The sequence below is a fragment of the Chiloscyllium plagiosum genome, unplaced genomic scaffold (genome assembly GCF_037043375.1).
Source record: "Chiloscyllium plagiosum isolate Xiang-an unplaced genomic scaffold, Cpla_swu_hap1 HiC_scaffold_8, whole genome shotgun sequence".
Classification (NCBI taxonomy): Eukaryota; Metazoa; Chordata; class Chondrichthyes; order Orectolobiformes; family Hemiscylliidae; genus Chiloscyllium; species Chiloscyllium plagiosum.
In genome coordinates this window covers 2,187,454-2,213,424 of record NW_028270146.1, presented here as the reverse complement: position 1 = coordinate 2,213,424, position 25,971 = coordinate 2,187,454, and the positions used below count along the sequence as shown (strand labels likewise).

The 25,971-nt window shown below is 47.0% G+C and overlaps 1 protein-coding gene across 2 annotated transcripts in view; it reads left to right on the top strand.

Moving 5' to 3' along the window:
* flvcr2a (FLVCR choline and putative heme transporter 2a) overlaps positions 1–12,818 on the top strand; it is a 200,537-nt gene extending 187,719 nt beyond the window's left edge. Inside the window, exons 11-12 of one of the 2 annotated variants that reach the window (XR_015757816.1) lie at positions 11,371–12,094; positions 12,142–12,818. Coding sequence is in view for 1 of the 2 variants with exons in the window: in XM_087989531.1 (XP_087845657.1) it covers positions 11,371–11,436 (66 nt within the window). In the remaining variant the exon portion in view is untranslated. Of the gene's footprint in view, positions 1–11,370 lie in introns of both variants that reach the window. The other variant, XM_087989531.1, reaches the window with a different exon arrangement.
* The last annotated feature ends 13,153 nt before the right edge of the window (positions 12,819–25,971 follow it).

The following is a 25,971-nucleotide window of genomic DNA, read 5'->3' as shown; positions in this document are numbered from 1 at the left end:
ATGGGGAGTGGGACTGAGTGAAGGGTCTGGGGGAGTTGGTGATGAAGTGGGATTGCGTGGATGGTCTGGGGAGTTGGTGATGGGGAGTGGGATTGAGTGGAAGGTCTGGGGGAATTGGTGATGGGGAGTGGGACTGAGTGAAGGGTCTGGGGGAGTTGGTGACAGGGAGTGGGGCTGAGTGGAAGGTCTGGAGGAGTTCGTGATGGGGAGTGGGATTGACTGGAAGGTCTGGTGGTGTTGATGTGGAGTGGGATTGAGTGGAGGGTCTGGGAGAGTTGGTGATGGGGACTGGGATTGAATGGAGGGTCTGGGGGAGTTGGTGATGGTGAATGAGACTGAGTGGAGGGTCAGGGAGAGTTTGTGATGGGGAGTGGGATTGAGTGAAAGGTCTGGTGGAGTTGGTGATGGGGAGTGGGATTGCGTGGATGGTCTTGGGGAATTGGAGATGGGGAGTGGGATTGAGTGGAGGGTCTGGGGGAGTTGGTGATGGGGAGTGGGATTGCGTGGATGGTCTGGGGGAGTTGTGCGGGGGAGTGGGATTGAATGGAGGGTCTGGGGGAGTTGGTGATGGGGTGTGAGATTGCGTGGATGGTCTGGGGGAGTTGGTGATGGGGAGTGGGATTAAGTGGAAGGTCTGGTGGAGTTGGTGATGGGGAGTGCGATTGAGTGAAGGGTCTGGGGGAGTTGGTGATGGGAGTGGGACTGAGTGAAGGGTCTGGGGGAGTTGGTGATGGGGAGTGCGACTGAGTGAAGGGTCTGGGGGTGTTGTTGATGTGGAGTGGGTTTGAGTGGAGAGTCTGGGAGAATTGGTGATGGGGAGTGCGACTGAGTGAAGGGTCTGGGGGAGTTGGTGATGGGGAGTGGGATTGAGGAAGTGTCTGTGGGAGTTGGTGATGGGGAGTGCAACTGAGTGAAGGGTCTGGGGGAGTTGGTGATGGGGACTGGGATTGAATGGAGGGTCTGGGGGAGTTGATGATGAAGTGGGATTGCGTGGATGGTCTGGGGAGTTGGTGATGGGGAGTGGGATTGAGTGGAAGGTCTGGGGGAATTGGTGATGGGGAGTGGGACTGAGTGAAGGATCTGGGGGAGTTGGTGATAGGGAGTGGGGCTGAGTGAAGGGTCTGGGGGAGTTGGTGATGGGGAGTGGGATTGCGTGGATGGTCTGGGGGAGTTGGAGATGGGGAGTGGGATTGAGTGGAGGGTCTGGAGGATTTGGTGATGGGGAGTGGGATTGCGTGGATGGTCTGGGGGAGTTGGTGATGGGCAGTGGGACTGAGTGTAAGGTCTGGGGGAGTTGGTGATGGGGAGTGGGATTAAGTGGAAGGTCTGGTGGAGTTGGTGATGGGGAGTGCGATTGAGTGAAGGGTCTGGGGGAGTTGGTGATGGGAGTGGGACTGAGTGAAGGGTCTGGGGGAGTAGGTGATGGGGAGTGCGACTGAGTGAAGGGTCTGGGGGTGTTGTTGATGTGGAGTGGGTTTGAGTGGAGAGTCTGGGAGAATTGGTGATGGGGAGTGCGACTGAGTGAAGGGTCTGGGGGAGTTGGTGATGGGGAGTGGGATTGAGGAAGTGTCTGTGGGAGTTGGTGATGGGGAGTGCAACTGAGTGAAGGGTCTGGGGGAGTTGGTGATGGGGACTGGGATTGAATGGAGGGTCTGGGGGAGTTGATGATGAAGTGGGATTGCGTGGATGGTCTGGGGAGTTGGTGATGGGGAGTGGGATTGAGTGGAAGGTCTGGGGGAATTGGTGATGGGGAGTGGGACTGAGTGAATGGTCTGGAGGAGTTCGTGATGGGGAGTGGGATTGACTGGAAGGTCTGGTGGTGTTGATGTGGAGTGGGATTGAGTGGAGGGTCTGGGGGAGTTGGTGATGGGGACTGGGATTGAATGGAGGGTCTGGGGGAGTTGGTGATGGTGAATGAGACTGAGTGGAGGGTCTGGGAGAGTTTGTGATGGGGAGTGGGATTGAGTGAAAGGTCTGGTGGAGTTGGTGATGGGGAGTGGGATTGAGTGGATGGTCTGGGGGAGTTGGTGATGGGGAGTGGGATTGCGTGGATGGTCTGGGGGAGTTGGTGATGGGGAGTGGGATTGAATGGTGGGTCTGGGGGAGTTGGTGATGGGGAGTGGAATTGCATGGATGGTCTGGGGGAGTTGGTGATGGGGAGTGGGACTGAGTGAAGGGTCTGGGGGAGTTGGTGATGGGGAGTGGGATTAAGTGGAAGGTCTGGTGGAGTTGGTGATGGGGAGTGGGATTAAGTGGAAGGTCTGGTGGAGTTGGTGATGGGGAGTGCGATTGAGTGAAGGGTCTGGGGGAGTTGGTGATGGGAGTGGGACTGAGTGAAGGGTCTGGGGGAGTTGGTGATGGGGAGTGCGACTGAGTGAAGGGTCTGGGGGTGTTGTTGATGTGGAGTGGGTTTGAGTGGAGAGTCTGGGAGAATTGGTGATGGGGAGTGCGACTGAGTGAAGGGTCTGGGGGAGTTGGTGATGGGGAGTGGGATTGAGGAAGTGTCTGTGGGAGTTGGTGATGGGGAGTGCAACTGAGTGAAGGGTCCGGGTGAGTTGGTGATGGGGACTGGGATTGAGTGGAAGGTCTGGGGGAGTTGGTGATGGGGAGTGTGATTGCGTGGATGGTCTGGGGGAGTTGGTGATGGGGAGTGTGACTGAGTGAAGGGTCTGGTGGTGTTGTTGATGTGGAGTGGGATTGTGTGGAAGGTCTGGGGGAGTTGGTGATGGGGAGTGGGATTGCGTGGATGGTCTGGTGGAGTTGGTGATGGGGAGTGGGATTGCGTGGATGGTCTGGTGGAGTTGGTGATGGGGAGTGGGAATGAGTGGAGGGTCTGGGGGAGTTGGTGATGGGGAGTGGGATTGAGTGGTGGGTGTGGGGGAGTTGGTGATGGGGAGTGGGATTGAGTGAAGGGCATGGGGGAGTTGGTGATGGGGAGTGGGATTGAGTGAAGGGTCTGGGGGAGTTGGGGATGTGGAGTGCTATTGAGTGAAGGGTCTGGGGGATTTGGTTCTGGAGTGGGGCAGAGTGTTGGGTCTGGGGAGGTGGTGAGGGGGAGTGGGATTGAGGAAGGGTCTGGGGGAGTTGGTGATGGGGAGTGGGATTGAGTGAAGGGTCTGGGGGAGTTGGTGATGGGGTGTGCGACTGAGTGAAGGGCATATGGGAGTTGGTGATGGGGATTGGGACTGAGTGTTGTGTCTGGGGGAGTTGGGGATGTGGAGTGCTATTGAGTGAAGGGTCTGGGGGATTTGGTTCTGGAGTGGGACAGAGTGTTGGGTCTGGGGGAGTTGGTGATGGGGTGGGATTGAATGAAGGGTCTCGGGGAGGTGGTGATGGAGAGTGTGATTGAGGAAGGGTCTGGGGGTGTTGGTGATGGGGAGTGGGACTGAGTGGAGGGTCTGGGGGAGTTGGTGATGGGGAGTGGGACAGAGTCGACGGTCTGGGGGAGTTGGTGATGGGGAGTGGGATTGAGTGGAAGGTCTGGGGGAATTGGTGATGGGGAGTGGGACTGAGTGAAGGGTCTGGGGGAGTTGGTGATAGGGAGTGGGGCTGAGTGGAAGGTCTGGAGGAGTTCGTGATGGGGAGTGGGATTGACTGGAAGGTCTGGTGGTGTTGATGTGGAGTGGGATTGAGTGGAGGGTCTGGGGGAGTTGGTGATGGGAGTGGGACTGAGTGAAGGGTCTGGGGGAGTTGGTGATGGGGAGTGCGACTGAGTGAAGGGTCTGGGGGTGTTGTTGATGTGGAGTGGGTTTGAGTGGAGAGTCTGGGAGAATTGGTGATGGGGAGTGCGACTGAGTGAAGGGTCTGGGGGAGTTGGTGATGGGGAGTGGGATTGAGGAAGTGTCTGTGGGAGTTGGTGATGGGGAGTGCAACTGAGTGAAGGTCTGGGGGAGTTGGTGATGGGGACTGGGATTGAATGGAGGGTCTGGGGGAGTTGATGATGAAGTTGGATTGCGTGGATGGTCTGGGGAGTTGGTGATGAGGAGTGGGATTGAGTGGAAGGTCTGGGGGAATTGGTGATGGGGAGTGGGACTGAGTGAAGGGTCTGGGGGAGTTGGTGAAAGGGAGTGGGGCTGAGTGGAAGGTCTGGAGGAGTTCGTGATGGGGAGTGGGATTGACTGGAAGGTCTGGTGGTGTTGATGTGGAGTGGGATTGAGTGGAGGGTCTGGGGGAGTTGGTGATGGGGACTGGGATTGAATGGAGGGTCTGGGGGAGTTGGTGATGGTGAATGAGACTGAGTGGAGGGTCTGGGAGAGTTTGTGATGGGGAGTGGGATTGAGTGAAAGGTCTGGTGGAGTTGGTGATGGGGAGTGGGATTGCGTGGATGGTCTGGGGGAGTTGGTAATGGGGAGTGGGATTGAGTGGAGGGTCTGGAGGAGTTGGTGATGGGGAGTAGGATTGCGTGGATGGTCTGGGGGAGTTGGTGATGGGGAGTGGGATTGAATGGAGGGTCTGGGGGAGTTGGTGATGGGGAGTGGGATTGCGTGGATGGTCTGGGGGAGTTGGTGATGGGGAGTGGAACTGAGTGAAGGGTCTGGGGGAGTTGGTGATGGGGAGTGGGATTAAGTGGAAGGTCTGGTGGAGTTGGTGATGGGGAGTGCGATTGAGTGAAGGGTCTGGGGGAGTTGGTGATGGGAGTGGGTCTGAGTGAAGGGTCTGGGGAGTTGGTGATGGGGAGTGCGACTGAGTGAAGGGTCTGGGGGTGTTGTTGATGTGGAGTGGGTTTGAGTGGAGAGTCTGGGAGAATTGGTGATGGGGAGTGCGACTGAGTGAAGGGTCTGGGGGAGTTGGTGATGGGGACTGGGATTGAGTGGATGGTCTGGGGGAGTTGGTAATGGGAGTGGGATTGCGTGGATGGTCTGGTGGAGTTGGTGATGGGGAGTGGGATTGCGTGGATGGTCTGGGGGAGTTGGTAATGGGGAGTGGGATTGCGTGGATGGTCTGGTGGAGTTGGTGATGGGGAGTGGGATTGAGTGGATGGTCTGGTGGAGTTGGTGATGGGGAGTGGGATTGCGTGGATGGTCTGGTGGTGTTGGTGATGGGGAGTGGGATTGAGTGGAGGGTCTGGGGGAGTTGGTGATGGGGAGTAGGATTGAGTGGTGGGTGTGGGGGAGTTGGTGATGGGGAGTGGGATTGAGTGAAGGGCATGGGGGAGTTGGTGATGGGGATTGGGATTGAGGAAGGGTCTGGGGGAGTTGGTGATGGGGAGTGGGATTGAGTGAAGGGTCTGGGGGAGTTGGGGATGTAGAGTGCTATTGAGTGAAGGGTCTGGGGGATTTGGTTCTGGAGTGGGGCAGAGTGTTGGGTCTGGGGAGGTGGTGAGGGGGAGTGGGATTGAGGAAGGGTCTGGGGGAGTTGGTGATGGGGAGTGGGATTGAGTGAAGGGTCTGGGGGAGTTGGTGATGGGGTGTGCGACTGAGTGAAGGGCATATGGGAGTTGGTGATGGGGATTGGGACTGAGTGTTGTGTCTGGGGGAGTTGGGGATGTGGAGTGCTATTGAGTGAAGGGTCTGGGGGATTTGGTTCTGGAGTGGGACAGAGTGTTGGGTCTGGGGGAGTTGGTGATGGGGTGGGATTGAATGAAGGGTCTCGGGGAGGTGGTGATGGAGAGTGTGATTGAGGAAGGGTCTGGGGGTGTTGGTGATGGGGAGTGGGACTGAGTGGAGGGTCTGGGGGAGTTGGTGATGGGGAGTGGGACAGAGTCGACGGTCTGGGGGAGTTGGTGATGGGGAGTGAGATTGAGTGGAGGGTCTGGTGGTGTTGATGTGGAGTGGGATTGAGTGGAGGGTCTGGGGGAGTTGGTGATGGGGACTGGGATTGAATGGAGGGTCTGGGGGAGTTGGTGATGGTGAATGAGACTGAGTGGAGGGTCTGGGAGAGTTTGTGATGGGGAGTGGGATTGAGTGAAAGGTCTGGTGGAGTTGGTGATGGGGAGTGGGATTGCGTGGATGGTCTTGGGGAGTTGGAGATGGGGAGTGGGATTGAATGCAGGGTCTGGGGGAGTTGGTGGTGGTGAATGAGACTGAGTGGAGGGTCTGGGAGAGTTTGTGATGGGGAGTGGGATTGAGTGAAAGGTCTGGTGGAGTTGGTGATGGGGAGTGGGATTGCGTGGATGGTCTTGGGGAGTTGGAGATGGGGAGTGGGATTGAGTGGAGGGTCTGGAGGAGTTGGTGATGGGGAGTGGGATTGCGTGGATGGTCTGGGGGAGTTGGTGATGGGGAGTGGGATTGAATGGAGGGTCTGGGGGAGTTGGTGATGGGGAGTGAGATTGCGTGGATGGTCTGGGGGAGTTGGTGATGGGGAGTGGGACTGAGTGAAGAGTCTGGGGGAGTTGGTGATGGGGAGTGGGATTTCGTGGAAGGTCTGGTGGAGTTGGTGATGGGGAGTGCGATTGAGTGAAGGGTCTGGGGGAGTTGGTGATGGGAGTGGGACTGAGTGAAGGGTCTGGGGGAGTTGGTGATGGGGAGTGCGACTGAGTGAAGGGTCTGGGGGTGTTGTTGATGTGGAGTGGGTTTGAGTGGAGAGTCTGGGAGAATTGGTGATGGGGAGTGCGACTGAGTGAAGGGTCTGGGGGAGTTGGTGATGGGGAGTGGGATTGAGGAAGTGTCTGTGGGAGTTAGTGATGGGGAGTGCAACTGAGTGAAGGGTCTGGGGGAGTTGGTGATGGGGACTGGGATTGAATGGAGGGTCTGGGGGAGTTGATGATGAAGTGGGATTGCGTGGATGGTCTGGGGAGTTGGTGATGGGGAGTGGGATTGAGTGGAAGGTCTGGGGGAATTGGTGATGGGGAGTGGGACTGAGTGAATGGTCTGGGGGAGTTGGTGATAGGGAGTGGGGCTGAGTGGAAGGTCTGGAGGAGTTCGTGATGGGGAGTGGGATTGACTGGAAGGTCTGGTGGTGTTGATGTGGAGTGGGATTGAGTGGAGGGTCTGGGGGAGTTGGTGATGGGGACTGGGATTGAATGGAGGGTCTGGGGGAGTTGGTGATGGTGAATGAGACTGAGTGGAGGGTCTGGGAGAGTTTGTGATGGGGAGTGGGATTGAGTGAAAGGTCTGGTGGAGTTGGTGATGGGGAGTGGGATTGAGTGGATGGTCTGGGGGAGTTGGTGATGGGGAGTGGGATTGCGTGGATGGTCTGGGGGAGTTGGTGATGGGGAGTGGGATTGAATGGAGGGTCTGGGGGAGTTGGTGATGGGGAGTGGGATTGCGTGGATGGTCTGGGGCAGTTGGTGATGGGGAGTGGGACTGAGTGAAGGGTCTGGGGGAGTTGATGATGGGGAGTGGGACTGAGTGTAAGGTCTGGGGGAGTTGGTGATGGGGAGTGGGATTAAGTGGAAGGTCTGGTGGAGTTGGTGATGGGGAGTGCGATTGAGTGAAGGGTCTGGGGGAGTTGGTGATGGGAGTGGGACTGAGTGAAGGGTCTGGGGGAGTTGGTGATGGGGAGTGCGACTGAGTGAAGGGTCTGGGGGTGTTGTTGATGTGGAGTGGGTTTGAGTGGAGAGTCTGGGGGAATTGGTGATGGGGAGTGCGACTGAGTGAAGGGTCTGGGGGAGTTGGTGATGGGGAGTGGGATTGAGGAAGTGTCTGTGGGAGTTGGTGATGGGGAGTGCAACTGAGTGAAGGGTCTGGGTGAGTTGGTGATGGGGACTGGGATTGAGTGGAAGGTCTGGGGGAGTTGGTGATGGGGAGTGTGATTGCGTGGATGGTCTGGGGGAGTTGGTGATGGGGAGTGTGACTGAGTGAAGGGTCTGGTGATGTTGTTGATGTGGAGTGGGATAGTGTGGAAGGTCTGGGGGAGTTGGTGATGAGGAGTGGGATTGCGTGGATGGTCTGGTGGAGTTGGTAATGGGGAGTGGGATTGCGTGGATGGTCTGGTGGAGTTGGTGATGGGGAGTGGGATTGAGTGGATGGTCTGGTGGAGTTGGTGATGGGGAGTGGGATTGCGTGGATGGTCTGGTGGAATTGGTGATGGGGAGTGGGATTGAGTGGAGGGTCTGGGGGAGTTGGTGATGGGGAGTGGGATTGTGTGGTGGGTGTGGGGGAGTTGGTGATGGGGAGTGGGATTGAGTGGATGGTCTGGTGGAGTTGGTGATGGGGAATGGGATTGAGTGGAGGGTCTGGGGGAGTTGGTGATGGGGAGTGGGATTGAGTGGAGGGTCTGGGGGAGTTGGTGATGGGGAGTGGGATTGAGTGGTGGGTGTGGGGGAGGTGGTGATGGGGAGTGGGATTGCGTGGTTGGTCTGGGGGATTTGGTGTTGGGGAGTGGGCTAAGTACGGTGTCCCTAATTGATGGAAGCTTTCAGGAAACCTCAAGCATAATGTTTTTCACCAAGGCTGGATTATCTGAAAAATGCATTGTGCTGATTCAAATTTCAAAAATTCTGATAATGCTCGATTGCCTTCACTTGTTTTATATCTCCCTTGAATATACGCTATTGAGGGGTAATTCAACTGAAGCATTTAAGATGATCAAAGAGATTCAAAAACTAAGATCCTCTGGAACAGTGGAGCTTCTGCAATGTCCATGTGGCCTGCTCCTGTTCCTCTCTCCATTTCTTCCAAAACGTCCTTGTTTGCAATTAAAAATCACACAACACCAGGTTATAGTCCAACAGGTTTAATTGGAAGCACTGGCTTTCGGAGCGACGCTCCTTCATCAGGTGGTTGTGGAGGACACAATTTATAGCAAAAGTTTACAGTGTGATGTAACTGAAATTATCCATTGAAAAATACCTTGATTGTTTGTTGAATCTTTCATCTGTTCGAATACCATGATAGTTTCACTTCTTTCATGTGTAAATCACAAAACCTTTTTTTAAAAGTTGCATTTTCAGGTTAACTGTAACAATTGGTGTTAGCTGGACAATATGTTGAAGGTGTTAGCCCCCTGTGTTCCCTGTCTGTGCCATAATGTTTAGACTGATTCTAATCTAAAAAGTGAGATAACAGACTCTTACATGGATTCATGCAGTTTTTGAGTAAAGTACAATGTAACGCTGCAAGTACAAATTCACCCCACAAATGTACATGTGTATGTGTGCATGTGGATCCTTGTGTGTGTGTCTGTCTGTCTGGGTTGGGGGTTGTGAGTGTGAGAGAGAGTATATATGTGTGTGTATGTGAGTGTAGAGTGTCTTAAGTCTGTGAGGGTGTGCATGTGTGAGTGTGTGTGTCTGCAGGAGTGTGTGTGTGTGTGTCTGGGGTGAGGGCTTGTGCGTGTCTGTGAGAGAGAGTGGATATGTCTGTGTGTGAGTGTAGAGTGGTCTAAGTCTGTGAGAGGATGCATGAGTTATTGTGGGAGTGTGTGTGTCTGTAAGGGTGTGTGTGAGTGTCTGTGTGCGTGTCTGTGTACATGTGTGTCCGTGTGTATGTATGTTTGTTGAATATACATACATAGGAGTGCGTGTGTGTGTGTGCGTGTGTGTGTGTGTAGGAGTGTCTGTGTAGTGCAATGGTGATCACCTGTAATGTGACATGAACCCAAGGTCCCGGTTGAGGCCCTCCCTATGGGTACCGAACTTAGCTATCAGCCTCTGCTCGGCCACTTTTCGCTGCTGCCTGTCCCGAAGTCCACCTTGGAGGATGGTCACCCGAAGGTCCAAGGCTGAATGTCCTGGACCACTGAAGTGTTCCCCAACTGGGAGGGAACCCTCCTGTCTGTTGATTGTTGTGCTGTGCCCATTCATCCGTTGTCGTAGCCTTTGCTCGGTTTCCCCAATGTACCATGCCTCAGGGCATCCGTGCCTGCAGCGTATGAGATAGACAATGTTGGCTGAGTCACATGAATACCTGCCACATACAAGGTGGGAGGTGTCCCCACGTGTAATGGTGGTATCCATATCCACACTCTGACACGTCTTGCAGTGCCTACCGTGACAGAGTTGTATGGAGTTGTCCGGAGAGCCGGGCAGTTTGCAATGAACAATGATCTGTTTGAAGTTTGGCGATTGTTTAAAGGCAAGTAGTGAAGGTGTGGGGAAGGTCCTTGTTTATGTAATTGATGGCTGAATGTTCATAGTTTGTGGAGGTGGGAACATGGAATATTTAAAAATGAAAATGTCAGATAGATCACCAGAAGGGAAGGACAGTAAGACTTGATTTCACTGAAAAGACTGCTGCCTTCTGGGCTCAGTATCACACCACTGAGCAGGGGACAAGGTCTGACAAGGTCAGATTTTTGAAGCTGAGTTGGGAACCTGACACCCAGACGGATATTTATAAACTCAAATGTACTAATTAAGTAGAAGTTAAATTTGGCCCCCAATTAAGAGCTTTCTGGAGCTGCCTCTACTCTGAGCGGGTGGCAAAGGTGCGAGGTGACCACATTGGTCTACTGGTCCGCTCTATCTTTCCAGTCAATGGAATTGGGAAGGCCATGAAGGAGAAATCAAGGCCCTACTTTTCAAATTCACTCATGGGATTGTGGGCATTGTTTGATCATCCAGCATTTATTTCTCAACCCTAATTGCCCCAGAGGGCAGTTGAGAATCAACCACATTGCTGTGGATGTGGAGTCACGTGTGCCAGACTGGGTAAGGATGGCAATGTCCTTCCCTAAAGGACATTAGTGAACCAGATGGGTTTTTCCCAACAATTGGCAACAGTTTCATGGTTAGTAGACCCTTAATTATAGAGATTTTTTATTGACTTCAAATTGCACCGTTGGCCATTAGTGTTTGCACTGGGACATGCAGTTCCTGGAAAAAAAAGGCAAGAAAAACATGGACAGAGAAACTTGATTTGGCCTTATGGTGCAGTTCAGGTTTTGTGAAATAAAGTTTAAAACTTCTATCCTGCACCAGACAGGCCCTTTTAACAAGCTCCAGGATAACCTTTCGTGAGGCTGGTAGTGGACAGTGCTTCCCATTGCCCCCTCAGGGTATCTGTGGAGACATGCCTTTATAATAGCCTTCTCCAAATGTAGACCAAGAGAGAGAATAATGTTAAACTAGGAGCCAAGTCTTCAGCAGTGAAATCATGAAACCCTTGTTCACCAGAGGCCAGTGGGAATGTGGAGCTTTCTCCCCTATAACAGGTGCCTAGGTGACTAACTGACATCTGTCTTTTTTTTTTGTTTCTTTTCCCATTCACTCTTTCATTATTCACACTATCCAGTAATAAAGTGCTGTGAGCTTTTGTTATGCAAGCATTTAAACGGCTTGCATAGTTTGGTTTCTGACTGAAAGTGTGGCTTGCGATTTAAATGTCTCTGGGATCAGGACTGCGACCTCCAGTGGGAAATACAGTCTGGGTTCTACTCCATGTGCTCCTGTGATAGTCTGTTCTTCACTTCACCAATAAATAGAGGCTGCTGGATATTGTCACTGTGTTCCTAATGTGTGCTTTGTTATTTTGTCCCCACGTATCACAGCGGTTTGCCAGGAAAGCTGAGGAGGGAGTCTGCAGTTCCATAATCTTAAACGAGGCAGCTCTATGAACAGAATTCCAATGAACCATCTATATTTGTGGATACAGCCTTGGACACATAGCCAGCACCATGAGTCCCACCGATGAGGAGGGCAAGGACTGTTTTATACCTGCAGATTTTCTCTAAAACTGATTTTGACAAAGCCTTGTATTTTGAATATGTATCATGATCACTTCGTCTGCATTAGCTAAACCCTTACGCTGCGGGGAAGCATTTCCATAATAAGACTCAATGCTGCTCTTTTCCAAATTGTGGCCATTAATAAAATCTCTCATGTTCTGAGGGACATGTGCTGGCACACACACAGCAGGGCTGCTATTCATAGACTGTGCTGTAAGAGCTTCACTCACATGGTTTTGAATTCCTTCACAGCTATCATTGCTCAGCACAGCACTGAAAGATTTACAATACATGGTGTTAAAGCATAAATAACACCTCCAGGCACCTGGGAAAAAGACAATATTCTGTCCCACATTTCAACAAAACTCCACATAAATAATAACTGGTACTTACTACCATGTCTACTTAGAGCCTGGGTATGTAACTTGTGCCTGTAGTCAGCGTGTGCTGCAGCCATTGCGTGTGATTCAGGCCATGTACAGTTTGTGCCTGTAGTTTAGGTCCGAGTAATGTTCGGTCTTTTGTACAGTTTGTGCCTGTAGTTTAGGTCCGAGTAATGTTCGGGCCCATATACAGTTTGTGTCTGTAGTTTAGGTCCGAGTAATGTTCGGGCCCATATACAGTTTTTGCCTACAGGCTGCATGTACAGTTGGTGCCTGTAGTCCACGTCTGGGTGTACAGTATTGAGGGGCAAGTCTGTAAGCTGTTTTTGGCATTGCAAAATGGGATAAACCTAATAATTGTGCAACTTCTTCATTGTACTTTTAAAATAAATATAAAGCCTGCTAAAAAGATCTCAACAAAAATGTTTAAAATAAAGACAGGAAAGGGTGGCTGACCCAGTGTGCTGCACCATCCTCTCATTCTCTATAGTACGCACAACAAGAACACCAAGATACTCCCGATACTCCCATGTTTTCATGTTTCTGGACAAGTGCCTCTGCTTTAGCCAATGAACCATCACCGTTTGGTTGTGTAGTTCAGAGGATCCCCTGGAAATTGTGATTACTGTTTGATACAGCTATATAATGATGCGTCATGTACCCCGTTGCTGCTCTTTCGATAGAGCTGAGGGTGCTGGACAACTCTTGCAGGCTCTGTACTGATTTGACTTGCCTGTACTCTATTTTGCAGTAAGAAAACTGTGAGATTTTATTCAACAACATTTGGAAAATAGCAGCACAATTTTCAGGATCAGTTAACGGTATTTCAAATTGAAAAATGAGATAAGGTTAAGAATTATAAATAAAATCTTGGTTGTAATGGCTAAAGTGTGATTGATTTGATTGATTGCTTCTTAACATGACTTGACATGAGATGCAGATCCAGCAACATTCAAGTTTAGGGAAGATAGTGGTGGACTAATAATATCACTGGCCTGCTAATTGAGATTGCCCAGGCAATTGTTCTGGGAACGTGGGTTTGGATCCAACTGAAGCAGATGGTAAAACCTGAATCCAATAAAAATCTGGAATGAAAGATAATCTAATGGTAACCATGCAACCATTGTTCTGATGAAGAGTAACTGGACTCAAAAGTTAACTCTGTTTTCTCTCCACAGATGCTGCCAGTTTCTCCAGCACCCACAGTTCTTTGTTCGATTATGTAACCCAGTCCTGGGGACAGACCCATCTGGTTCACTAATGTCTTTGAGGGAACAAAATTTGCCATTCTTCCCTAATCTGGCTTCTGCATGACTCCAGACCCACAGTAACGTAGTTGGGACAGACAGTAAATGTTGGCTTCCACAATGATATGCACATCGCCCATGAATAAAAGACAAATGGACTACTTAATATTGATAAGATCTTTTTAGTCCAACCTAACTGCAAAATGATGAGGGTTCTTGAACAGTCAGAGTTGATTTAGCACACCACGTCTGTGGCTAATTTGCAACAGCATTCCAAAATTTCTTAACAATGACTTAATTGGGTTGCTAATGTTTTGAAATAGTTTGATTAAAGATATAATCTGAGAGCTTGGGCAATATTTTTCATGAAAATTCTCTGTATGTTCTAGAATTAGGGGGAATATTTACAACACAGGAGGCCCTTTAGCCAATCAGGTCTGTGCCTGCACTTGTCTGTGTTTATTTGCTTGTTAAAAACTCTTCAAGTGCTTGTAAGATTCCAATGTGAAAGTTGTGATTGAGCTTCTGTCTGCTACTCTCTCAAGTAATGTATTCCAGATCCTAACCACTCACTGCATTGAGATGTTTGTCTTCGTATCGTCATTGTTTCTTCTCCTGATCACCTTAAATCTGTACTGAAGCTCTGAGGACGTCATACCCTGAACCCAAAATGTTAACTCTGTTTCTGTCTCTGCCACTTCTCCAGCATTCTCTATTTGTTTGAAATCTCTGTCCTCTAGTTCTTGATCCTTAATGAGAAGTTATTTCCTAACATTTCTGCCCTGACCCCATCATAAGTTTAAGAACTCCTATCAAATCCTTGCTAAATCTTTCCTAAGAAAAGCTCAGGTTTCTACAATCTGACTTTGTACCTGGAGGTCCCCTTTGGTGTACAAGCTCAAGCCAGATTACTGAGTTATTTCTAAACAGACTGTATTTGATGGTCAGGCGCCAGAGTAGCACAGTAGCCCTGTGCTGTATCAGTTCCAACTTCCTAGCACAGAACTAACACGTAATGACTGAGGTCACAGTTTCCTTCAGAGTTTGAAGCATTTCCCTTGAACTGACTGTATTTACAACTCTACCATCTCCCTCCGAAGTTAATTGTTTATGGATTCAATTGTCCATACTCCTTGTTCTGGCCATTTGAAATGGGGTGGCAGGCTGATAGTCTGACCAAATTGTGCCTTTGGTAGCTGAAACAAACCAGGAGGATTAGTGACAGGATCTCAAATCTCTCAGTGGCCACTGGGCTGCCTCAACAGGTTGAAGACGGGTGGGTAGCACTTTTTTTTATAGATTAGATTAGATTCCCAACAGTGTGGAAACAGGCCCTTTGGCCCAACCAGTCCACACTGACCCTCCGAAGAGTAACCCACCCAGACCCATTTCCCTCTGATTAATGCACCTAACACTATGGACAATTTAGCATGGCCAATTTCACCTGACCTGCACATCTTCCGATTGTGGGAGGAAACTGGAGCATCTGGAGGAAACCCACGCAGACATGGGGAGGATGTGCAAACTCCACACAGACAGTTGCCCAAGGCTGGAATCAAACCAGGGTCCCTGGCGCTGTGAGGCAGCAGTGCTAACCACTGAGCCACCGTGTCGCCCATAACATCATGACTGACATTGCTTCCTATTTATATAAACAAGGAAGACTGGATGGAATGAGTCAGCTTTTGTTCTCCCTCAACCCCATATCCCTTAACGACCTAGAATACCAGCAATGTGGAGACTTATCCAGTCAGCCTGCCCAATACAACCTCCTGATCTTGCCCATTTGCCACCGGGTGGTGGGGATCCCCAGTGGAGGGCTCTCTACGCGGGAGTCCTCCCCCTTTCTCTCGGGGATCTGGGGTGGAGGGTGCTGCAGGCAGCAGTCCCCTGCAACCGCAGATTGCGGTGGTTCACAGACTCCCAGCCCAACTGCTTGTTCTGTGGTGCTGTGGAGTCCGTGGACCATGTATATATTGGGTGTGGGCGTTTGCACTCCCTTTTGATTTTCTTAAAAACCCCCTCCTTTGCTTTGGTTGCACTTTAGTCCCACGCTCCTGATCTTCGGGCATCCGGTACGGAGGAGGGAGGCCAGGTCTGAAGACCTCTTCGTGGGTCTGCTCCTGGGCGTGGCCAAACTAGCCATAAACAGGTCCAGGCAGCGGGCCGTGGTGGGAGTCGTTAGGGCCGACTGCCTGCCCCTCTTCCGCGGTTACGTTAGAGCCCAGGTGTCCTTGGAGAAGGAGCACGCGGTCTCCACCAACACCCTGGAGTTGTTCAGGGAGAGGTGGGCGCCGCGGGGAGTGGAGTGCATTATTTCCCCTTCCAACTCTATTTTGATTTAGTTCCTGCCCTCCCCTTCACTGTTTGATCACACAGCAATACCCTCTGAGAAGGGCAGTGCTTGTCACTGGCCACTTGGGTGTTTCCTTTCTTCCTGATGGTGGAAATTGAATAAAGATTTGTATACTTGTTGTCTTTCACTGTGTCTCACACCTGCACACAAACACACATCATGGGTACTGGGGAAAATATAAGCACTACTGCAGTTAGACGGTCATGTCAGGGTAAGGAAAATGAAAAGAAATATATTGAGTGTCGGTGTTTGCACTCCTTTTTTGATTTTCTTTAAGACCTCCTCAAAAATAATCCAAGCTGCTGATCAATGTTCACCCCATCCATTAGCTCTACCATCTCTCCTTTTATTGATATTTTTCCAGCATACTCTGTCTTAGCAAACACTGGTTATGAGTTATATAGCTGGGATTTTCCCTATTTCTCAGCAGGTATCGCACTTTGCGTGGCTAATGGGCTCCACCACTTTCTGTCCACTTATTATTTACATTTTTGTAAAAGGCTTTTGGGTTACCATTCATGTTAGTTGTCATTATTTTCATACTCTTTCTTTGCCATCTTATTGCTATCTAAGTGTGGCGTGGTGGCTCAGTGGTTAGCACTGCTGCCTCACAGAGCCAGGGACCCGGATTCGATTTCAACTTCAGGCAACTGGGTGGAGTCTGCACATTCTCCCTGTGTCTGCATGGATATTCTTCAAGGGGTCCAATTTCCTCCCACAATCCAAAGATGTGCAGGTTAGGTCGATTGGCCGTGCTAAATTGCCCGTAGTGTTTAGGGATGTGTAGGTTAGGTGCATTAGTCAGGGATAAATGTAGAGTTATAGGGTAGGGGAATGGGTCTGGGTTGGTTACTCCTTGGAGGGTTGATGTGGACCTGTGGCCAAATGGTCTGTTTTCATGCTGTAGAATCAGACCCTTCGGCCCAACAAGTCCACACCGGCCCTCCGAAGAGCAATGTACCTAGACCCATTCCCCTTCTCATTACTCTATATTTACCCCTAACTAATGCACTTAACCTGCACATCCCTAAACACTATGGGCAATTTAGCATGGCCAATCCACCTAACTTGCACATCTTTGGATTGGACTGTGGGAAGAAACCAGACAACCTAGAGGAAACCCATGCAGACACAGGGAGAATGTGCAAACTCCACCCAGTCATCTGCAGTTGAAATAGAATCTGGGCCCCTGGCTCTGTGAGGCAGCAGTGCTAACCACTGAGCCATTGTACCACCCATATTATTATACTCATCACTGAATTTCTTTCAAGTAAAAGCTAATGAAAAATGCAGCAAGTTTCTCATGAATGATAACTTTGAAGCAATGAGCTGGAGTATAAATGTCTTCACCATTGATGAGGTCAAGAACATCACATCTGAATATACTTTGATAGTTTTCAATGTTTACAGTATTTTGCAAAGTATCACACCAGACTATGATCGGTCTTTCCTGAACACAGCTAATATAAAAATAATCAATCAAATATTCTTCCTGTCAACATTTTCTTTCTTTTTTTCCAAAACAAACAACTTTTGGTGTGTCCTGAGCAGATAGTATGCTGTAGAGTTAAGGTGTACAAGTGGAATTATGATTCAGATCAGATGTGATTTAATTAATAGAGAAACCTTGATGTTGAAAAGCCTTTGGTGTAATATTTCATCCTCTAACAAATGTGCTGATTATGCCTTTTTGCTTTAACTCATTTTATTAAATTTCAGCAGTTAGAAGTTTTTCTATCTAGTAGTTATTGAAGAATATTGGTTGCTGTTGATGGTTTTAAATCCCAGAAAAACTTTAAAACTGTGCCCTTGTGATGGATCAATTGATGTGCATATCACTTTCAGTTCAAAGTGTCAAGTGCATGTGTAAGTATATAGCTTTTTACAAAAAAAGCCTAAGTATACTGATTGCTTAGAAAACTTACATTGACCTTTTCATACAAAATGGGTTAAAAACTTGCTGTATGACTGACAGAAAAAGAAATACCTCTCCCTTTGCAACAGTCTTTCCCCAGTGTTATTTTTGTATTAGAGAATTCACTCAATATCATCCAATTATGATTTACTTGCTTCGTGAGACACTATTTTGAAATATATCAGATTTTTCTAAATGCATCAAAACTGGCAACAAGTTATGTCACTGTCTATACTGAGCATGTTAATTTAAAAGAAAGAACAACCTCTGGCATGCCTTTGTAAGAATTATTGGTGGTGAGGCCATTTTTGGAATACTGTGTACAGTTCTGGTTGTTCTGCTAAAGGAAGGATATTATTAAATTGGAACGGGTTCAGAAATGTTTATCGGGATGTTGCTAGAAACGGAGGGTTTGAGTTATAAAATTAAGCTGGATAGGCTGGGTCTTTTTTCAGGGAGACAGTGAGGTCTGCAGATGCTGGAGATCAGAGTTGAGAGTGTGTTGCTAGAAAAGCACAACAGGTCAGGCAGCATCCAAGGAGCAGGAAAATCAACGTTTCGGGCCAGAACCCTTTTCCAGCAACACAGTCTCAACTGTGACTTTTTTCACTCTAGCGCAGGAGGTTGGGGGTGACCTTATCATGAGGGGCATAAATAAGGTGAACAGCAAAGGTCTCTTCCCTTGGGTGAGTGAGTTCAAAACTAAGGTGACAGAGAGAGATTTAAAATGGACTGGAGGGACAACATTTTCACACATAGGGTGGTTGGTGTGAATAGAATGAATTGACAGAAGAAGTAGTAGATGCAGGTACAGTTTCAACATTTAAAAGACATTTGGATAGGTACATGAATATGAAAGGTTTGGAGGGATATGGGTCAAATGAAGGCAAGTGATGCTAATTTAGTTTGGAAAGCTGGTTAGTGTGGACGAGTTGGACCAAAGGGTCTATTTCAGTGCTGCTTGACTCCACCTCATTTAAGGAATGTCTCAAATGCCATCATATTTTTATTTCATTCCATTATTTATCTTTCGAACATGCAAGGAGTTCTGGCCTTGGTTTATTGTGCCTTTCCCTCTTATTGTAATACACCTAGACTGCACTTGAAACTTCTGTTCCTTCAAGATTACTCACTACTCAGTGACAGCTTTTTCTATCATGTTATTTTTTCTTGACTAGATCCCCCTTACCCTATTGAAATTATCCCTCTTCCAACTTAGAAGTTCTACCTTAAATAGTGCTGTGCTCTTCCCTATTGCGAGTCCAAATCTTGTGATTGGATGATTACTCTTTCCCACATCTTTGCCTCATTGAGACTTGGTTCACTTTGCACACCTCATTCCACAGCACTCAATCCAGGAGCATGCTACACTGTTGGGATGAAGAGTGCACTGGTTTCAGATATTCCTCTCCCTCTTATGCTTTAATACTGACACTAAATCCAATCAGCATTTGGGCAATTAAAGTCCCAGCATTTGCAACAAGATAAGTTGACAGCACAAATAGAAATAAAAGAATGTGACTTGATAGTTATTACAGAGATGTGGTTGCAGGGTGACTAGGACTGGGAACTCGGTATTCAAGGGCATTCAACATTCTGGAAGAATAGACAAGAAGGAAAAGGAGATAGCTTTGTTAATAAAAGGATGATATTGGTGCGATGGTTAATCATGATATTGGTACAGAGATTGTGGAATCAGTTTAAGTGGAAATATGGGAATAGCAAGGAAAGGAAGTCATGGAAGGCAGTCACTTAAAGGTCTCAGAAAGTTACCAAGACAAAATATAAGTCAGAAAAGAATAGAGACATGTAAGAAGGGCACTACAGTAGTCATGGGTGACTTTAATCTGCATCAAGAGTGTGGTGCTGGCAAAGCACAGCAGGTCAGGCAGCATCTGAGAAGCTGGAGAATCAACGTTTCGGGCATAAGCCCTTCTCCTGCTCCTCAGATGCTGCCTGACCTGCTGTGCTTTTCTAGCACCACACTCTTGACTCTAATCTCCAGCATCTGCAGTCCTCACTTTCTCCTAATTGACTTTGGTCCAGTCAATATGCAGATTAATCAGATGGGCAAGGGTAACATGGAAGATGAATTTGTTGAGTGAATCAGGGATTATTTCTAAGAGCAGTACATTGCAGAACCTGGCAACAGGCTGTTTTAGATCTTGTAATGTTAGATGAGGTAGGATTAATAAGAGATCTGAAACATAAGGATACCTCTTTGGGTAGTTATCACTACATAGTGAAATTTCAAATTCAGTTTGAGGGAGAGCAACACAGGTCTCAGCTTATTGTCACCAAGTAGAGGTAATTACAGATGTATTAAGAAAGAGAGTTCTAATGCAGGCTGGGAAATAGACTAAGGAGAAGGTGGGTAGATGAGGAACGGCAAATGTTTATGCAGATATTTTGTAATACTCGCAAAAAAAATTCCTGTCCAAGAAAAGGACTCAATGAGAACATGAACCATTGGTGGTTCAACAAAGGCCGTCAGGGACCCCAACCAATTACAAACTAAGACATACAAAGCAGCAAAACCTGTGGTAGGTCAGGGGATTGGGAATCTGTTTTAGGATTCAGCAGCAAATAACTAAGAAGTTATTAAAGAGGGAAAAAGTTGATGATGACAGTAAATTGTCAGGAAATATAAAAGAAACAGCAAGAGCTTTTACAGGAACATAAAATAAAAGAGAGTAGCTAAAATGTGACTGAGACCCTTTGATGATGCAACTGGGGAATTGATAATGGTGAACAGATAATTTAAACCAATGTTTTGTAACAGTCTTCATAATGGAGGACAAACCAAACATCCCAAATGAACAAGGTACTGATGAGAGGGAAGATCTAGCCTATATCATGAAGGGCAAAGTATTTGACAAACTTATGGGACTGAAGGCAGACAACGTATAGCCGGTGTATTGTGGTGTGGGGTGCTGTGTTTGGGTGGTGTTTCAGGATATGTAGGAATGTGTTTGTGTGGATGTTGTGTTGGGGTTTGGGTGGGTTGTGGGGGTTTGATGGTGTGTTGTCAAGTCATCTCAGGATTTTATATATTTCAATCAAGTACCTTGCTATTCTGATAAACTCTAACAGATACAAGCCTAGCCTGTCCAACCTTTCCTAATATCACAAATTGCCTTTTTAAGTACAACTCAAGCAAACCCCTCAACTGCTTTCAACAAGTTTATATCTTTCATAAATGATGACCAGTCCTGTACACGGATGTGGTCTCACAATGCCCTATGTAATTGAAGTTTAATCACCTTACTTTTGAATTCTATTCCCCTTATGATAAATGATAACATTCTCTTATCTTTCCTGATTACTTGCTGTATTTGCATACTAACCATTTCCAATTCACTGATGAGGGTTCCCAAAGTCATGTGCACCTCAGCTTTCGGCAATCTCTCACTGTATGTATAATATGGTTTTGTTTTAGTTTCTTTTTCTGCCAAAAAGAACAATTTCACATTTTCTCACATTACGTTTCATTTGCCACTCACTTATCCTATTTGTGTCTCTGTACAGTCGGTTCTGATATAATGAAATAGTTCCATTCTCGTGCAATTTCATGATATATAGAAAATCGTACAATAGTCTCACCATTTAAACTAATGGGGCCAAAATCCCATTCTAGCCAATATAGGTAAGGAACGTTTGCATTCTACACATAACTGTCTAAATTCTTCAATTGCGTTAAAGCCATTTTGCATTGAAGAAACACATTATATTAGAAGCGATATTGAAACATTATGAGGGATCAGAAGTGAGTAGATCAGAAGAAACTTCCGACTCATGAAAGGATCGGGGACACAGATTATGCATGATTTGCAAAAGAAACAATAAGTAATGATTCGAGGAAAGATATGTTTTGGTACAGAAAATCGTGTTGCTGAGTGGGAGCATCTGTGCACAAATAATGATCTGAATGGCCTTCTTTGCTCTGTAACAATTCTGTGACTCTCTGTGGTCGAGATTTGGAATGTGCTGCATGAAAATGTTTTGAAGGGAAGGTCATTTATGGCTTTCAGAAAATAATTGGTTCGGTTGCTAATGAGGAAACATTTACAGGGCTATTGAGTAATGGCAGGAAAATGAACTCTGCCTATTGCTCTTGCTGTGCTAGCATGGGCATAATGAACCAAATGGCCTCATGCTGAGCTGTAACCATGTTATAATCATAGGGGGAAACCTATATCTAAGCCAGTGAGCACCTTAACAAATGTTTCATAGCAGTTCAGTTTTATTATAGTGTTCACATTTACATGGGCAAGCACCGTTTAAATGCCAATCCCTGGTAATCTCTTCTGATTGATTACACAGTTTAAAACAATATTTCTTGTAAAAGGTACATTTTTTTCAGTTGCAATTAAAACATATTTTATATTTATATCCTGAATGCAAATTGGTGTTTTGGATAATATCCAGTCTGATGTTTTGATTAATGTTTCATCTGGATGGGTGCAGCTTGTCTTTAGGATTCAATGCCATAGGCTTTGAAACATCTGACCGGATCTGAAACATCCAGAACTGATACCAGCCACTGTTCCGACTCTCCAGTGCTCCACTCCTGTTGAAGTTATTCATTTGTTTTTTTTGTTTGCGGTTAGAATTTAAACTAGATTTCAGTTTAATGCCGAGCTACCAGCCTTACATAGGGTTTTAATAAGATTTCCACTGAAACAGCAGCTTCATTAAGATGCACCAGTACAGGGTTGAATGGCCTCCTTCTTTACTGTAAAATTCTATGATTCTAGAATTCTATGACCTGAAACTGGATACTCAATAAGAAAATCAGATTTGTCTTTTGTCTAAGGCACATCTAAAAGTAGAAACTTTATTGCTGGAACAGCACAGCAGGTCAGGCAGCATCCAGGGAACAGGAGATTCGACGTTTCGGGCACAGGCCCTTCTTCAGCCAACTTAGTGCAACTTAGTACTTGAGTGTGCTTACAATGGAGTGCTAGAGTTTTGTAATTAAGGGAAGGAAGAGGGTCTCTGGACCCGAAATATTAATTCTGCTTTCTGTCCACAATTGCTGCTTGACCAGCTGAGTTTTTCCACCAAGTTCTATTTTAGTTTCTGATTTCCAGTTCTGCAGTTTTTGTTTGTTTGAGGAAAAGACGTATTCCGTTGCCTTTGCTTTTCCTCATCATTTTCAGCCTCAGAAATATATTTTTACTAAACCTAACTGAGCAATTTATTGAGTTTCTTGAGGTAATGAAGGAAAATTTAGATTTTGTACATAGATTTCCAGATGACATTTGAGAGAGTGCACATCAAAGCGTGGTAATTTGGCAAGGCTAGAAGACCGACTGGCTAACAGGAAGCAAAGAGCAAACCAAAACGGATCTTTTTTGGTTGTAAGAATGGTGTGTCACCGGGGTCAGTGCTGCTACTCCAGTTGTTTACAGTTCATCTCGATGACTCAGATGAAGGGGTAGAAGATATGGTGAGCAAATTTGCTGACAACACAAATATAGGAAAGTAAGTTTTGACAAGGATTTAAACAATCCTTGGATAAACATATGGATGATGATGGGATAGTGTAGGGGGATGGGCTTAGGTTAGCTCACAGGTCAGTGCGACATTGAGGGCCGAAGTGCCTGTTCTGCACTGTATTGTTCTATGTTCTATTTCTATATTATTGATTCCCTTCAGAATTTTCTATGTTTCTATCAGGTCCCCCCTCATTCTTCTGAATTCTAATTAATATAATCCCAGTCTAGTCAGTCTCTCCTCATAAGCCAACCCCCTCAACTCCAGAATCAACCTCGCAAACCTCCTCTGCACCCCCTCCAGTGCCAATACATCCTTTCCCAAGTAAGGAGACCAAAGCTGCACACACTACTCCAGGTGTGGCCTCACCAGCAAAGTGCAATATAACCTCCCTGCTTTTAAACTCAACTCCTTTAGCAATGAAGGACAGCATTCCATTTGCCTTCCTGATTACCTGTTGTATCTGCAGACCAACCTTCTGTGATTCATGCACAAGGACACCCAGATCCCTCTGCCAATCAGCATGCTGCAATTTTTTACTATTCAAGTAATAATCTATTTTGCTGTTACTCTTCCCAAAATGTATGAATTCACATTTATTAACATTATATTCTATCTGCTGGACCTTTGCCCATTCACTCAATGTATCCATGTTCCTCTGCAAGTTTCACAGTCCTCTGCACACTTTGCTCTGTCACTCATCAAGTGTCATCGGCAAATTTTGACACTGTACACATGGTCCCCAACTCCAAATCATCTATATAAATTGTAAATAATTGCCGTACCAACACTGATCCCTGACGTACACCACTAGTCATGGCCAGCCAAAATAGCACTCATTTATCCCCAGGCTATTTTGAGTGCTTATGAATTGGTCCCAGAAGCATACACACAGCAGTTCAGAAACATAAAGAAGGACCCATGTCAGACTTTTATTGAGTTCAAATGAATTAAACACAGTAATTTTGATAGGTGGGTGTGGGCCATAAAAATAGATACGACCTATAAGGTTTGAAGAGAGATTATTCTGCTGGAGGAGTTTATCACTCCAGAGATGATAAGAATTCATGTAGATGAACAGAAAGTTCAAGGAAGACCAGGGAGCTGAGGAATTAAAAGAAAAATACCCTGGAATTTTCCCAGATTGTGTAGTAATGAGATCCTACTGTCATAAATCACAGCCAGAAGCAAAAACTAAAGAGAAAGATGAAGGAATTGAAGTTCAGTTAGCAGGCAGAGGGTCAGGCAGAAGTGCTTAGTCCTAAAAAGCTAATGGACTCACAAAGACAAGAAAAAAAGGATACATATGTTGATGCATACTCGGCAAAGGAGGCAGAGAATATTCCTGAGGGTTATTAAACGTAGAATCCTCAGATGAAAATAGAGACCAAGGCAGGTTAGTGCAGAGGAGAAATGGGTCAAAGTGCAGCAGACTGTGTTGCCAGAAGCATACAGACAGGAAGTGACACAAGTAGCACATGAATTACCAGTAGGAGGTCACCTAGGTGTGAGGAAGACTCAGGCTAAGGTTCAAAAGGATGTAGTTAACTTTTGCCGTACATGTTATACATGCCAAATGGTAGGTAAGCCCCAGGCGATAGTAAAACCCGCCTCTTTGTTGCCAATTCCTGCATGTGAAGAACCTTTCACTCGGGTTTGATTGGAAACTAGAAGTGGGAACCAGTACTTGCTAACCATAATGGATGTGTCTCCCAGATTTCCAGAGGCAATTCCATTACGGAGTATTAAGGCAAAAAGGGTGGTACAGGAATTAGAAGCTTTCTTCATGGGCTACCCAGATAGATTCAGTCGGACCAATTTTACTGCTAGGCTATTTAAGGAAGTCATGGATAGCTTAGACATACAGCATGTTAAATCAAATTCTTATCATCCTGAAACCCAGGGAGCTTTGGAAAGGCGGCATCAAACCCTGAAGGACTACGCTAAAAGCGTCAGGATTACCCAAATGATTGGGATAAAGGTATCCGTTCGAATTGTTTGCCATTAGAGATGCCCCAAATGAATCTACTCAGTTCACTCCCTTTGAGTTAATATTTGGACATGAAATGAGAGGGACTTTGAAACTAATTAAAGAGAAATTGACAAAATCAAAGTCAGAGATCTCACACTTAGATTATGTATCTGAGGTGAGGGAGAGATTAAATCGGGTGGGTGAGTTAGCTAAACAGTACCTGAACAGGGCACAGCATAGAATAGAACATAGAACATAGAACATAGAACAATACAGCACAGAACAGGCCCTTCGGCCCACGATGTTGTGCCGAACTTCTAACCTAGATTAAGTACCCATCCATGTACCTATCCAAATGCCGCTTAAAGGTCGCCAATGATTCCGATTCTACCACTCCCACGGGCAGCGCATTCCATGCCCCCACCACTCTCTGGGTAAAGAACCCACCCCTGACATCTCCCCTATACCTTCCACCCTTCACCTTAAATTTATGTCCCCTTGTAACACTCTGTTGTACCCGGGGAAAAAGTTTCTGACTGTCTACTCTATCTATTCCTCTGATCATCTTATAAACCTCTATCAAGTCACCCCTCATCCTTCGCCGTTCCAACGAGAAAAGGCCGAGAACTCTCAACCTATCCTCGTACGACTTCCTCTCCATTCCAGGCAACATCCTGGTAAATCTTCTCTGCATCCTCTCCAAAGCTTCCACATCTTTCCTAAAGTGAGGCGACCAGAACTGCACACAGTACTCCAACTGTGGCCTAACCAAAGTCCTGTACAGCTGCAACATCACTTCACGACTCTTGAATTCAATCCCTCTGCTAATGAACGATAATACTCCATAGGCCTTCCTACAAACTCTATCCACCTGAGTGGCAACCTTCAAAGATCTATGTACATAGACCCCAAGATCCCTCTGTTCCTCCACCTGACTAAGAACCCTACCATTAACCCTGTATTCCGCATTCTTATTTGTTCTTCCAAAATGGACAACCTCACACTTGGCAGGGTTGAACTCCATCTGCCACTCCTCAGCCCAGCTCTGCATC